Here is a 14,648-nt window from a genome sequence, read left to right on the forward strand (position 1 = left end):
TGGTTGCGGGCACAATCCCGGTGGGGGTTGTGCAAGAGGCAGCTGATTGATGATTCTTTCTCATCGATGTTTCTAACTCTCTATCCCTCTCTCTTCTTCTCTGTAAAAAAATCAATAAAATATATATTTTTAAAAAATAATCACGGCTAATATTTATTGCTTTCTACATTCCAGGTGTTCTAAAGGTTTTTCATGTAATCTCTCATCACAGCTTCACAATAATCCTGACAGGGAGCTACTCTCATTGTCCACATCTTGCAGGTTCTGAAACTGAGGCACAGAGAGTTGGAGTTATCTGCCAGAGGTTTGACAGCTACTGAGTGACAGACTGGTATGTGAATCCTGTCAGCCTGGCTCCAGAGCCCTTACACTAAACTCCTGCACATCTATCGTGTTTCCCCGAAAATAAGACATCCCCTGAAAATAAGACCTAGCGCATCTTTGGGAGCAAAAATTAATATAAGACACTGTCTTATTTTCGGGGAAACAGGGTAGTTGCATGGGTTCTTCAGATGACCTCTTTCCACTGAATGGACTGAGAGAGAAATACGTTTTTGGAGGTGAGAGAAAGCGTGGTGGGGTACTAAAGGGGTTGAACAGAGAGAGGTAAGAGGCCGGAGCCAGCTGCCCCAGTTTTTCTGGGCTGCCTTGCTCAACCTCACATCGATCAGGACTTCTGGAAATATGACCCTATGGTCAATTGACTCTGGTTCTCAGCCCAGAATACTAGGGACAGGGAGCCAAGTAGGTGAGAGGTGACAGACGAGGCTCTTTGGAATGATGCCAGGAGCAGCCCAGGTGCCTCCTCCTGAGCAAGGGTGTCCTTAGGGAAAGCGGGTGAGACAAAGGGCATGACAGGAATCTTCCTTTCAGAAGGAGAGTTAGCCTCACTCCTTTGCCTGGGGGTGGTTGTGCTATCCATCTGAAGTCGATTTTAAAAAATTAAAATGTTTGGCTCAGTGGATAGAGTGCTGGCCTGTGGACTGAAGGGTCCCGGGTTTGATTCTAGACAAGGCACATGCCTGCGGTTTGTGGATGTGCAGGAGGCAGCCCATTTGTGATTCTCATCATTGATATTTCTATCTCCATCTCTGACATCAATAAAAGTATTTTTAAAAAATTAAAATGTATTTTAAATGTTACAATTTACATAAATGTTGTATAAATTCCAAGCAAACTAAAAATATATATATTTTTAAACATTTAAAAAATATATATATTTTAATTATCTTTTACAAAGAGAAAGGGAGAGGGATAGAGAGTCAGAAACATCAATGAGAGAGAAACATCGATCAGCTGCCTCCTACACACCCCCACTGGGGATATGCCCCCAACCAAGGTACATGTCCTTGACCGGAATTGAATCTGGGACTCCTCGGTCCACAGGCCGATGCTCTATCCACTGAACCAAACTGGTTTCAGCTAACCATATTTTTATTGATTTTTTTACAGCGAGGAAAGGAGAGGGATAGAGAGTTAGAAACATCAATGAGAGAGAAACATCAATCAGCAGCCTCCTGCACACCCCCTACTGGAGATGTACCCACAACCAAGGTACATGCCCTTGACCAGAATCAAGTCCGGGACTTTTCAGTCCACAGACAGATGCTCTATCCACTGAGCCAAACCGGTTTTGGTCCAAGCAAACTTTTTTAAAATATATTTTTATTGATGTCAGAGAGGAAGGGAGAGAGAGACAGAGAGAGAAATATCAATGTGAGAAAACACATGAGGGAGAAACATCAATTGGTTGCCTCCTACATGTGCCCTGGAGATCAAGCTTGAAACCAAGATACATACCCTTGACCAGAATCAAACCTGTGACCCTTCAGTCTGTGGGCCAACACTCTATCCACTGAGCCAAAGCAGCTAGGGCAAACCTCATTCTTTTTCACACCTGCATTGTATTCCATTGTAATATGCATGGTATTTACCATTCTCCTAATCAAAGAAAAGTTGTTTCCAATATTTTATTACTACAGATAATACTGCAATTAATACTTTTATCCATTATTTTGCATATTTACGTGTAAGAATATCTACCGTGTTTCCCCGAAAATAAGACATCCTCCGAAAATAAGACCTAGTGCAACTTTGGGAGAAAAAATTACTATAAGACACTGTCTTATTTTCGGGGAAACAGGGTATCAGTAGGGATTAGTAGGTTGAGATTATCTAAAAAGTTTAAGGAGCAATGTAAAGTTGATAGATATTGCCAAATAGCTTCCAGGATATAACAGCTTATACTACTTGTAAGTTATTTTGTTTCTACATAAATATATACTCTATCCTGGAGATTCACATTTTTCACTCAGCAATAAGACTTAGGGTTCTACCTATGTCAATACATGTAGATATACCTCATTAAAGAAAAACTGTCATACAGCTTCCCATTGTATGGTTATTATAGATAGCTTATTTAGTTGATCACTTGTTGATGGACATTTGGGTGGTTTTCAATCTTTTTGCTATCACAAACAATGCTCTAGTGACTATTCTTGTATGACTAGAATAGATTCAGAGAAGTGAATTGTAAGATGATAGGCATACATATTTCAATTTTAAATAGATGCTGTTGAATTGATCTCCCAAAGTATTGTGCCAGGTTAGACTTCTACTAATCCTATATAATAAAGAGGTAAAATGCAATTTGACTGTCACACCCTTGTACAAGCTGGCCACCACAAGATGGCCACCACAAGATGGCCGGCAGACGAGAGAAGTTGTGGGTGATCAGGCCAGCAGGGGAGAGCAGTTAGGGGCAACCAGGCCAGCAGGGGAGGGCAGTTAGAGGCAACCAGGCTGGCAGGAGACGGCAGTTAGGGGCAACCAGGCCCGCAGGGGAGCAGTTAGGTGTCGATCAGGCTGGCTGGGGAGTGATTAGGGGGTGATCAGACTGGCCAGCAGAAGTGGTTAGGAGCAATTAGGCAGGCAGGCAGGCAGGCAAGAAGTTGGGAGCCAGCAGTCCTGGATTGTGCAAGGGATGTCTGACTGCCAGTGTAGGCCTGATCCCACAGGTGATCCCAGATTGGAGAAGGTTCAGGCTGTGCTGAAGGACCCACCCTCCCCCCAGTGCACAAATTTCATGCACTGTGCCTCTGGTGGTGCATAAGAGCTTTAGGTTTACATTTAGGACTAGCCCGTGTACTTCCTCCTGAATCAAAGTTCAGAGTCCCAGTTATCACTGGGATCATTCAGGCACTGATGCCCAGCCCCCTGTGGAATCTGAGTGTTGGGAAGGAGGAACAGATATGAGAGCCAGGCTGTCCCCCATTAATCAAGTGGTCACCCCAGATAACACAACCCTTTCCAAAGAAAAGGCTACTTTGGGAGAAAAGGAGCTCTCCCTATCTTTAGAAGTGTTTGAGTGGAGGTTTGGTATCAACAAATGCACTGAGCAAATTTTCCTGTGTCTAGGGTCGTTGTCCCTTCCCTTCCCTTCCCTTCCCTTCCCTTCCCTTCCCTTCCCTTCCCTTCCCTCCCCTTCCCTTTTCCCTTCCCTTTTCCCTTCACTTTTCCCTTCCCTTTTCCCTTCCCTTTTCCCTTCCCTTCCCTTCCCTTCCCTTCCCTTTCTTCTTTTCTTTTTAGGGTCGTTGTCTTTTTCTTTTCTTTTTCCTTTTAGGGTCGTCGTCTTGACCCAGAGAGGAATCAAAACCAGATCCTGCCCTTTCAGAGCTGGATACTCATGGGGAAAATAGATAAGTAAACAGACAATGACATTCTGTCTACTCAGTATTGAGTTAGATTTCCTTTTCTGAAAATATCTGGAACTTCCTGCTACACACATGGGAATGCTGGAAATAAACACAATAAACATCCTTTTAAGTGTACAGCAGGACTTGCAATAGTTTGGATTTTAACAGACAATTGGGGAGATGAAGCCTTGAGCTTACATGGCATTTGGAGGCTCTTGATAAACTAGGACCCTTGAAGGTCTACACCCTCAGTGAAAGAGTGGACTAGGGAGAAACACACAGACATCTGACTGCTAGCAAAGGAGACAAAACTCCGTGTCCTGTGTGTTTGTCTTGACTTGGTTTTTAGGTGGAGAAAAAGCTATTTCCTGAGAATTTGAAACCACATACCTCACTGTGTCTGGGGTTCATATCACCACAGGTGATATAAAAGGAGTCAGAGGCCCTAGCCAGCTTGGCTCAGTGGATAGAGCATTGGCCTACAGACTGAAGGGTCCCGGGTTCGACTCCGGCGAAGGGCACATGCCTGGGTTGCAGACTAGATCCCCAGTGGGGGGCGTGTAGCCCATCAATGATTCCCTCTCATCATTGATGTTTCTATCTCTCCTTCTCCCTTCCTCTCTGAAATCAATAAAGATATATATATATTTAAAGGCTGGGAATCTCTGAGGCTAAGAAGTCAATATAAAAGGATACCTACTCCAAAACTCTCTCAGATGCCTAGCAGAGACAAATCAAATCCTCCCACCTATCCCCCATTGCAGACTACATAGAATTCCCATATATAAAGCTCTTCCAAACATTAACTATTTTGAAAGGAAAAAACTAATGAAATACACAAGGAAAAATCCACCACAAGTAAGATTTAACGAACAGAAGAAGCACACTCTCAATAACTTCAGATAACAGAATTATCAGATAGTGATCATTAATGTAGAAGAGAGGTAGCTGGTAAATGCTTTGGAAGCACAGAGAAGAAACTAACTCCCTGATGGAATCAAGATCTTCATAAAGAAGGAAACTTTAAGAATGGGCCTTGAAGGATATGTAGGACTTCGCCAAGTAAGGACAGATACTGTTGGGCGTAGCCAGTGGGGTGTACATAGTAGAATGTACCAAGGGAATGGCTACTTATTAACTTACTAGAGGCCTGGTGCATGAAATTGCTGCATGTGGGGGAGGGTCCCTCAGCCCAGCCTGCACCCTATCCAATCCGGGACCCCTCGAGGGATGTCAACCAGTTAAACCAGCAGTCGGACATCTCACAATCCTGGACCACTAGCTCCTAATTGCTCACCTGCCTGGTCACCCCTAACTGCCCTCCACTACCAGTCAGGTTGCCCCCAACTGCTTAACCCACCAGCCTGGGCGCCCCCAACTGCACTCCCCTGCCAGCCTGGTTGCTCCTCACAGCCTCCCCCCTCCCTCCCGCTGGCCTGGTTGCCCCATACAGCCTGCTGTTCAGTCATTTGGTCGTCCCTCACTAATCCCCCTGCCAGCCTGGTCGCCCCACCCAGCCTTCTTATTTAGTCGTTGGTCATCCTTCACTAACCCCTCTGCTGGCCTGGTAATAGGCAGCCATCTTGTGAGGGCATGATGGTCAATTTGTATATTACCTTTATTATATAGGATTTTCTCAGGTGCAAAGAGGGCAGAAACATGGAGGAAGAGGAAAGGGAGGGAGGTAGGGGGATAGATCACGCTGGCCCTTCCTTTGTGAGCCATCTTAAGGATTTAGCTCTTTCTTAATATATTTTTATTTATTTCAGGCAGGACAAAGGAGAGAGAGAAAAACATCAATAATGAGAATCATTGGTCAGCTAGCTCCTGTATGCTCCAGCAACCTAGGAATGTGCCCTGACTGGGAATTGAACTATAACTTCCTGGTTCAGAGGTCAACGCTCAACCATTGAGCCACACTGGCTGGACAGGACTTGGCTCTTAAACTAAATGTAAAGGAAAGCCAGTGAAAGGTTTTAAGTGAGAGGTTAATGATATTCACTCATTCACTCAACAGTGGGTGTCAGGGATAGAGAATCAGTTGAGAATGAAGAGTGACAACAGAGACTATTCAAGAGAGTATAACAGAAATCTAGATAAGAAATCCGGTGGCTTAGACCAGGGTGGTGGCAGTGAAAATGGAGAGGAGTAGATGAATTTGAGTGATATCTAGGTCAAAGTTTGAAGGTAGATTGTATACACAGAATGGGGAAGTTGGAGATACTTAGAATGATTCCCAGGTCTTTGGCTGAGCATGTGAAACATTGGTGGTGCCATTCACAGAAATTAGGGATTAGGGAGGAAGAGTGAGATTTCAGAAGAAAGATCATGAGCTCAGTTTTAGATATTTGGAATTTAAAGTAGCTTTGGGATATCCAGGTGGTGATGTCTAAGAGGTAATATATTTATTAATTGATTTCAGAATGGGAGGAAGGGGGAGAGAGAGAAAGATACATAGATGTGAGAGAGATACATTGATCAGTTACCTTTTGTACTTGCCCTAACTAAGGGATTTAAACTGGCAACCTAGGTATGTGCCCTGACTGGAATCAAACCCACAACCTTCTGGTGCATGAAACAAGGCTCCAAGCAACTGAGCCACACTGGCTAGGGCACCTTAATTTTTAAAATGTATGTATTGGTTTCAGAGGAAGGGAGAGATAGAGACAGAGAGAGTGTTTTGTTCTATTTTTGTTTCTTTTTTAATTATTGATTTCAGGGAGAAGAAGGGATAGGGAGAGAGAGATAGAGACTTCAATGATGAGAGTGATGGATCAGCTTCCTCTTGCATGCCCCCCACTGGGGATCAGGCCCACAACCCAGACATGCATGTGTCCTGACCAGGAATCAAACCATGACCTCCTGACTCATGAGCTGATCCTCAACCACTGAGCCACACTGACCAGGCCATTTGTTGTTTCTTATTTGTGCCCTGACCAGGGATTGAACCCATAACCTTGGTGTTTAGGGATTACACTCTTTTTTTTTTTTTTAATATATTTTTATTGATTTTTTACAGAGAGGAAGAGAGAGGGATAGAGAGTCAGAAACATCGATGAGAATCATCGATCAGCTGCCCCCTGCATCCCACCCCCACCAGGGATGTGCCCACATGCCCTTGACCAGAATCAAACCGGAGAACCTTCAGTCCGCAGTCCGACTCTCTATCCACTGAGCCAAACCAGTCTCGGCCAGGGATCACACTCTTAACCAATTGAACTACCCAGCCAAAGCTCACTTAGTATGTTTTCAAAGTCATCCATGTTATAGCATGTATCAATACTTCATTCTTTTTTTTATTGCCCAATTATAGTCCATTGTACAGATATACCATATTTTGTTTATCCATCCATGGCAAATAAAATGGATATTTGTGTTGTTTCCAGTTTTTGGCTATTATGAATAACTATAAATAAGCTATGAATATTTATATATAAGTTATTTTTATTATTGTTATATTAAATTGTTTATTGGTTTTAGAGAGACACCCTAACAATTAATTACATGGCCAGAGTGGCAACTCTATGTTTAACATTTTGAGGAACCACCAAACTATTTTCCAGAATGGCTACAACATTTTACATTCCCATCAGTATGAGGATTTCAATTTCTTAGCATCCTTGTCAACACCTGTTATCCGTCTTGTATTGTAGCTACCCTAATGGGTATAAAGTGATATCTCATTGAGGCGAGTTTTTGTTTGTTTTGTTAATCCTCACTTCAGGATATTGTTTTCTCAAGGATATTTTCCCCCCATTGATTTTACAGTGGAAGGGAGGGGGAGACAGAGAGAGAGAAGCATCAATATGAAAGAGACACATCAATTGGTTGCCTTCCACATGCACTCTGCCTGACTGAGGCACATGCCCTTGACCAGAATCAAACCTAAGACCCTGCAGTCTGTGGGCCAACGCTCTAACCACTGAGAAAACTGGCTAGGGCTCATTGAGGTTTTGATTTATGTTTCCCTAATAACTAATGATGTTCAGCATCTTTTCTTTTTTTTTTGGCATAACCTGTGTTTATACATATGTCATTACAGGTAAGTTTACCGGGGAACACCTGCTTAGAGAGTCAGATATTAATAAGTAAATTCTGAGCAAGATGCTCAAAAGTATTACAAATATGACTTTGAGAGAATAATACTATGACAGGCAGGATGTTCCATAATTATTTGAAGAAACCAGGCCTATTAGTTGAAAAAGGTTGAGCCAAGTAACACATACATTACACTTTAAAGGAGGCATAATTTGTAGCCCTAGTCTTATGCCCTTCCTATTTAATTTCATGGCTTCAAAATTTGACTTCTGACTTGCATTTGATGTCAATATTTTTATTAGCAGCTTTTCCAGTTCTTCTTGTTTGTTATAAATATTTCTCTCTTTTCCGCATCCAGCACAGCTAGAGAGTGGTCTGGTTCCTGAGTAAGGGGCTGCTTGGTTGCAGACTCCCCCTGGCCTGGGCCCTGGTTGGCGCTTATGCAGGAGTCAACCAATCAGATGTGTTTCTCTCGAGTGATGTTTCTGTCTTTCCCTCTCCTTTCCCCTCTCCCTTTCAAGGCTCATGATAGAGGGCACAACCCAGGAACAGCCACATGGAAGTGGGCAGAGGAGGCCAGGGGGCACAGAGCTTCCATGCCCTCTCCCATCTCAGCACCTCCACGTGTTCACCGACCTGGAAGCATTCGATTCTCTCTCTCTCTCTCTCTCTCTCTCTCTCTCTCTCTCTCCCTCCCTCCCTCCCTCCCTCCCTCCCTCCCTCCCTCTCTGATGTTAAGCATCTTTTCACATGCTTATTGGCCATTTGTGTATCTTTGGAAATATATCTATTAAGATAATTTGCACATTTTTACTCAGGTCATTTGTCATTTTATTATCGAGTAGTTAGAGTTCTTTATATATTCTGGATAACTGTCCCCAATCAGACATATGATTTGTAGATATTTTCTCCCATTCTGTGGTTTGTCTTTTTTATTAGCAGAGAGCCACCCAAGTCAAAGGGGCTGGCTCTTTGCCCCTCGGTACTTATCATACTCGTGAGAAAGAATGCAGATGAGTGACAGAAAGCAGTGGTGAAGCAAAGCAAGCAAACTTATTAAGAATACAACTGGCATAAAGCACAAGTGGACAACTCGGCTAGTCTGAGCACTCCACGCACCTGGTAGGGACTCAAGGGTTTTATCATTCCCCCACCACACACACACACACACACACACACACACACACACCACACCACAATAGATTTCAAGGTTTTCCTTTTACATTGTTGCAGCTTTTCCCAGAATTTGTAAGAACATCTTGTGATTTTATCTTGCTGACTTCTTCCTTGTTCAGTGGGTGAGATAAGCCCCCCCCCCTGTCCTCCTCCCCCTCCTCCTGCCCTAGCAGCTCTTTCCTGCCTAACATCCCTCTCCTCCCACACACCCCTCAAGTGATACCATCCAGATGCTTTGGGGGTTTTGCTATTTGTCCCCAAGACTTCATCTGTCCTTGCCCTTGGGTTTAGCTGGCACAAATGTCATTGGCTATTTGTTTTTATCTTTCCAGGCCAGGGTGATTTAAGCTATGTGTCTTCTGGTTAGAGAAACTGTCTAGCGAGCTGGCTGCAAGCCGCCCAAGCTGTTTGGCTTTGTTTAATTTTCTTCTCTCAGTTTCCCCATTCCAGTTGCCTAAGAATTTTCCTAGCTTCTTACTATCCTGTCACATTTTCTTTCTTCTTTCTTTTTTTTTCTTCTTCTTCTTTTTTTTTTAATATTCTTATTGATTTCAGAGAGGAAAAGAGAGGGAGAGACAGAGAGAAACATCAAAGATGAGAGAGAATCATTGATTGACTGCTTCCTACACGTCCCACACTGTGGATTGAGCCTGCAACCTGGGCTTATGACCTGACCAGGAATCGAACCATAATCTCCTGGTTCATATGTCGACTCTCAACCACTGAACCATGCTAGCTGAACCATTTTCATTTCTTTTTTCTTTTTCTTTTTAATATATTTTTTAATTGATTTTTTACAGAGAGGAAGGGAGAGAGATAGAGAGCTAGTAACATCGATGAGAGAGAAACATCGACCAGCTGCCTCTTGCACACCCCCGACTGGGGATGTGCCCGCAACCAAGGTACATGCCCTTGACTGGAATCGAACCTAGGACCTTTCAGTCCGCAGACCGACGCTCTACCACTGAGCCAAACCGGTTTCAGCAGCATTTTCATTTCTTGATAGTGTCCTTTGGAGCACAAAAGTTTGTTTTCCAAAAATATATATATTTTAGTGATTTTTTACAGAGAGGAAGGGAGAGGGATAGAGTTAGAAACATCAATGAGAGAGAAACATTGAACAGCTGTCTCCTGCACACCCCTTACTGAGGATGTGCCTGCAACCAAGGTACATGCCCTGATGGGAATCGAACCCGGGACCCAGGCCGACACTCTATCCACTGAGCCAAACTGGCCAAGGAGAGCACAAAAGTTTTAAATTTTGATGAAGTTCAAGTTATTTCTTCTTTTGTTACCTGTGCTTTTTGGTGTTAGAACTAAGAAACCATTGCCTAACTCAAGGTCATGGAGACTTATTTCTGTTTTCTAGGACCTTATATTTAGGTCTATGATCCATGCACACTCATGTTTAAGAACCACTGGGTTAGGTTACGTTTTCTACGTATCATGGCTAATCTCTGTTCTTCCCAAACACAATCCAAACCCTAAGAATTTTTAAGTCATTGGTTAGGATAATACAAATAATAATAAAAATAGTTAACAATGTGTATTGAGCACTTGCTACGCACTAAGCATTTTACATTACATAATCTTGCTCAATCTTTACTATGTTGCCTAATCTTGCTCGATCTCCTCCATTTTTCAAGGTGTAATATATTTGCCCTGAGATGATGTAACACATGCCTCCTCCTTTTATGTAAAAGGAAATAACAACACTTGTCTCAGCCTGTCAACAACCAGCACTGTAGCTGGGCCAGCCCTTGTGGTTCTCACTATGGTTTCAAGATACCTTTCAGCAATAACCATTAGGAAACTTTGAAAAGATAAGGTTTATTACTTACAAGACCTGCAAGACCTAAAAATTACACAGCACACCTGGGGCCACATCACAAGGTTAAGGAGAGAGAGAGCGCGCGCACACACACACTCAACAGGTCACAGGCCCGGGTGGCTGTTTTCATTGGGCAGTGGCCCAGAGTTTGGAGGTGAATTTAAAACTTTCATGGGCTCACACTTTATTGGTGAATTTAAAAAGCAGGAATTTAAAGCCCCCCCGGAGAAAGCAAAATAAACAAGTAGCCCAAATGATGTTATTTAAATCAACCAATAGCTCTTCTACAACAAAGGAGCCTCAGTAAGGGGAGGCCATCTGGCTCTTAATCTAATTGTGCGCCGACAACGTGTTTATTCAAGATAGCTGTCTTTGAAGTGGATGCGTTGGCAATCAAAGCTTAAGATAGGTATTTGTGTAACATTAAAAAACCCCACACCAATGTCAAGGCTTACACTTCACATTTACATCTTTAGGAAAGAGGCTGTACAGACTAAATAAGCAGACGTGTGTTAAAAGTATGGAACAACGCTTAGCAGGGCTCAAAGGATGAGAGTGCTTTTATTCTTTCATGATACCTTCCCACAATGGAGACCTGCTCCTCCCCATGGGCAAGAAAGCTATCTGTCCCAGGGCTGATTTTTGCATTCTGCTAGCATCCTGTTCTTTCTTCCTTCTCTCATCATGGTTTGAGATTTTATTTCTATTTGTGTTATTCCTTTTTAAAATATATATATATATTTTATTGATTTTTTACAGAGAGGAAGGGAGAGAGATAGAGAGCCAGAAACATCGATGAAAGAGAAACATCAACCAGCTGCCTCTTGCACACCCCCTACTGGGGATGTGCCCGCAACCAATGTACATGCCCCTGACGGGAATAGATCCTGGGACCTTTCAGTCCGCAGACCGACGCTCTATCCACTGAGCCAAACCGGTTTTGGCTGTGTTATTCTTTTTAAAAAAATATATATTTGATTGATTTTTTACAGAGAGGAAGAGAGGGATAGAGAGTTAGAAACATCAATGAGAGAATCATCGATCAGCTGCCTCCTGCACACCCCCCACTGAATGTGCCCACAACCAAGATACATGCCCTTGACCGGAATCAAACCCGGACCCTTCAGTCTGCAGGACGATGCTCTATCCACTGAGCCAAACCAGTCAGGGCTGTGTTATTTTTAAAACTATCACATCTCTGCAACTGCTATGTTCCATAAAAGCAAGAAATACAACTTTGTCATTGCAATATTCCCCAACTCCCAGTATAGCTTCTGGGGATGTAATGATCTTTAAATATATATACTTTCTTGTTTAAAATTCTCCAAAGGCACATGCATTGCACTTTGAATCAAACCCAAATTCCCAACCATGGCGAACAGGTCCCTACCTGATTGGTTCCTATCTGCCCCTCCATCCACACCTTCTACTGTCTATCTTCTCTTTTTTTCTGACTCGGAGTCTGTGGCCTCCAGCTTGGAAGCTCTGATTAATTTATCATCTTTTAGGTGTCAGCTTAAATGTCACCTCCTCTCAGAGCCTTCCCTGACCACCCTGCCCAGGGTTAATATTATCATTGTAATTAGTTAATATCAATAACAGGAAGAAAGCAAAGGGGAGGCCACACATAAGCATGGTCATCTGGGTGGCTTCTGCAGGAAGCTACAGCTTCAAGCTCCCCAGGGAACCAGTGGTCTATTCCCTGCAGATCAGTGGGGGAAGGGATCGAACACAGGGGGAAATGAGTGTATGGGCTGCAAAGTCTGGATAACATAGGAAGGCGCCTCCCTATCACTTTAGCCGGGGAACAACAGGTTAGCTAGGGGGCAGACCCCATCAGAAAAGTGCAAAATCTTGGAAGGTCCTGGTTAAATCCCCAGACGAAAAGTTCCCTTCTCTTGTCTCTTGTTCTCCCTTGCTCCTGACCTGCACTCACCAGTGTGCTCGCCTGCCGTGTGGGTTAAAGCAGCCTCATGGCCCGTGGCTGTGCAGACCCCACACACAATGTATTGCAGCTGGGAATACAAGCTAAACTAGCCAGTTGCTGGACTGGAGTGAACTTTTTTTTTTTTTAAGAAAGCACATTGAGACTGGAAGGAGGGGCGGAGGCACTGAACAGGCTGATCTGACACTTACATGTGCTGTTTTTTGTTGTTGTTTCGTTTTGTTTTTATAAATATACTTTATTGATTTTTTTACAGAGAGGAAGGGAGAGGGACAGAGAGTTAGAAACTTGGTTGAGAGAGAGTCATCAACCAGCTGCCTCCTGCACACCCCCTACTGGGGATGTGCCCACAACCAAGGTACATGCCCTTGACTGAAATCGAACCTGGGACCTTTCAGTCCGCAGACCGGCGCTCTAGCCACTGAGCCAAACCGGTTTTGGCTGGAGCAGACTTTAATATGGAATAGAAATTCTGGGCTGCTGAAAACAAGACTGGACTTTTCCATGGTGGGACCTTGGAGAGGAACCTCCTTAACTTTGCACAATCAGTAAAGCTTTTAACAAAACCCACTGGGGCCCTGGGAAATTCTTTTCCTCACAGCACCCGCTTCCATGGGTAACATTACCACGCCCCTGCCACCAAGTTATTCTTCATCACGCAACCTGTTTCATTTTGTTTACAGATCTGACATTTCTTCATATATTTAATATTATTATAGCTAACATTTAAGCACTCACCACAAGCACTTTTCATACACTAATTAATGAAGTGGCGTGCTTCTGGATTCTTATCAAAGGGCTCTCCAGACTATAAAACCCTAATTTGAAGTGTGTGCTCACTTCTGTGGTTGTAAACACTCCCCTCAGGAGGGATTTCAAGCTACCAACCTGTTTTCAAAAGTGACTAGTAGAATTTCTAAGCATTCTTTAGTTGCTTCCAGCAGGCCATAGGAGCCAGTACATTTTTCAGATGAGAAATCTGAGGCACAAAAAGGTAAAGCAACTGGTTCCAGGCCGCACGGCTAACAAACCTGTCTACGATGCCAAAATGTATCCTCAGAATCCAATACAGTGCCTGGGGATAGTTGTCGTTCAATACACAATTGCAAGTACATGAATACTTAATAGTCCTTAAAAACATAGAAGAGAAACATTTAAGCTTTAAAAACATAGACACCGCAAGAGCGAAACTAACATCTCTTTAAAACTCACTCACAGCCCCACGAAGATAAATTCCTAATTTGATTACTTTCAGCAGCACTTCAGCTCCTGAGCGCTTTTACAATGCACCAACTGTCACAGGAGGCGTCGCCTAACCCTTCGCTACAAGCTTGACTCGCTCGGCTTTCCGTCGTTCCGCCCTGCCGGGACGACGCAAGGCTTCCTGGGAGTTGTAGTCCCCTGTCAGGTAGTTGCAACGGCAGCGGCCGCCTGGCGCTCCGGACCGCGGAACTACACAGGTGGCGCACGGGCCGCGAGGCTCTGGCGCATCGCCTTTCCCTCCCCGGCGGCGCGCCGCCCCAGCTATCATGGCGGCTCCCTTGGCCCTGGTGCTGGTGGTGGCTGTGACTGTGCGGGCGGCCTTGTTCCGCTCCAGTCTGGCCGAGTTCATCTCCGAGCGGGTGGAGGTGGTGTCCCCACTGAGCTCTTGGAAGAGAGGTGAGGCCGCCGGCGCGAGGAGGCGGCCGGGCCCCTCCCGCGCTCGCTCCCCGGGCCTCTGAATGGGAGAGGGGGCCGTGGCCGCGAGCGCCGCGCTCCGACCCGCTCGGGCGCCCTCCGGGGGCGGGAGGGCGGGGCCCGAGGACGCGTCTGCCGGGGGAGGGGGCGTGGGGCTGCTGGGTGAGGGCTGGGTCCGGAGCGGGATCGCCTGCGGGATGAAGGTCTGAGGGGGTGTGTCCCACTGGGGCCTGGAGCCGAGGGAAGTGGTCCGAAGAGGGATGCTTAGAGGGCATGCAGGGTCGGG

At 44.6% G+C, this 14,648-nt stretch overlaps 2 protein-coding genes across 3 annotated transcripts in view; one reads left to right on the top strand and one right to left on the bottom strand.

Moving 5' to 3' along the window:
* The window catches only part of TP53INP2 (tumor protein p53 inducible nuclear protein 2), a 29,503-nt gene extending 15,499 nt beyond the window's left edge, over positions 1-14,004 (bottom strand). The window contains exon 1 of the mRNA XM_045574583.1: positions 13,902-14,004. The gene's annotated coding sequence lies outside the window, so the exon portion shown is untranslated. The remainder of the gene's footprint in view (positions 1-13,901) is intronic.
* A 206-nt stretch (positions 14,005-14,210) lies between these two features.
* Positions 14,211-14,648, top strand: part of PIGU (phosphatidylinositol glycan anchor biosynthesis class U) — a 77,534-nt gene continuing 77,096 nt past the window's right edge. For both annotated transcript variants that reach the window (XM_036419774.2, XM_036419775.2), the window contains exon 1: positions 14,211-14,344. In XM_036419774.2, the coding sequence (XP_036275667.1) occupies positions 14,215-14,344 (130 nt within the window). In that variant the 5' untranslated portion in view covers positions 14,211-14,214. The remainder of the gene's footprint in view (positions 14,345-14,648) is intronic.

The sequence above is a fragment of the Pipistrellus kuhlii genome, unplaced genomic scaffold, assembly GCF_014108245.1.
Source record: "Pipistrellus kuhlii isolate mPipKuh1 unplaced genomic scaffold, mPipKuh1.p scaffold_m20_p_6, whole genome shotgun sequence".
NCBI classification, from domain to species: Eukaryota; Metazoa; Chordata; class Mammalia; order Chiroptera; family Vespertilionidae; genus Pipistrellus; species Pipistrellus kuhlii.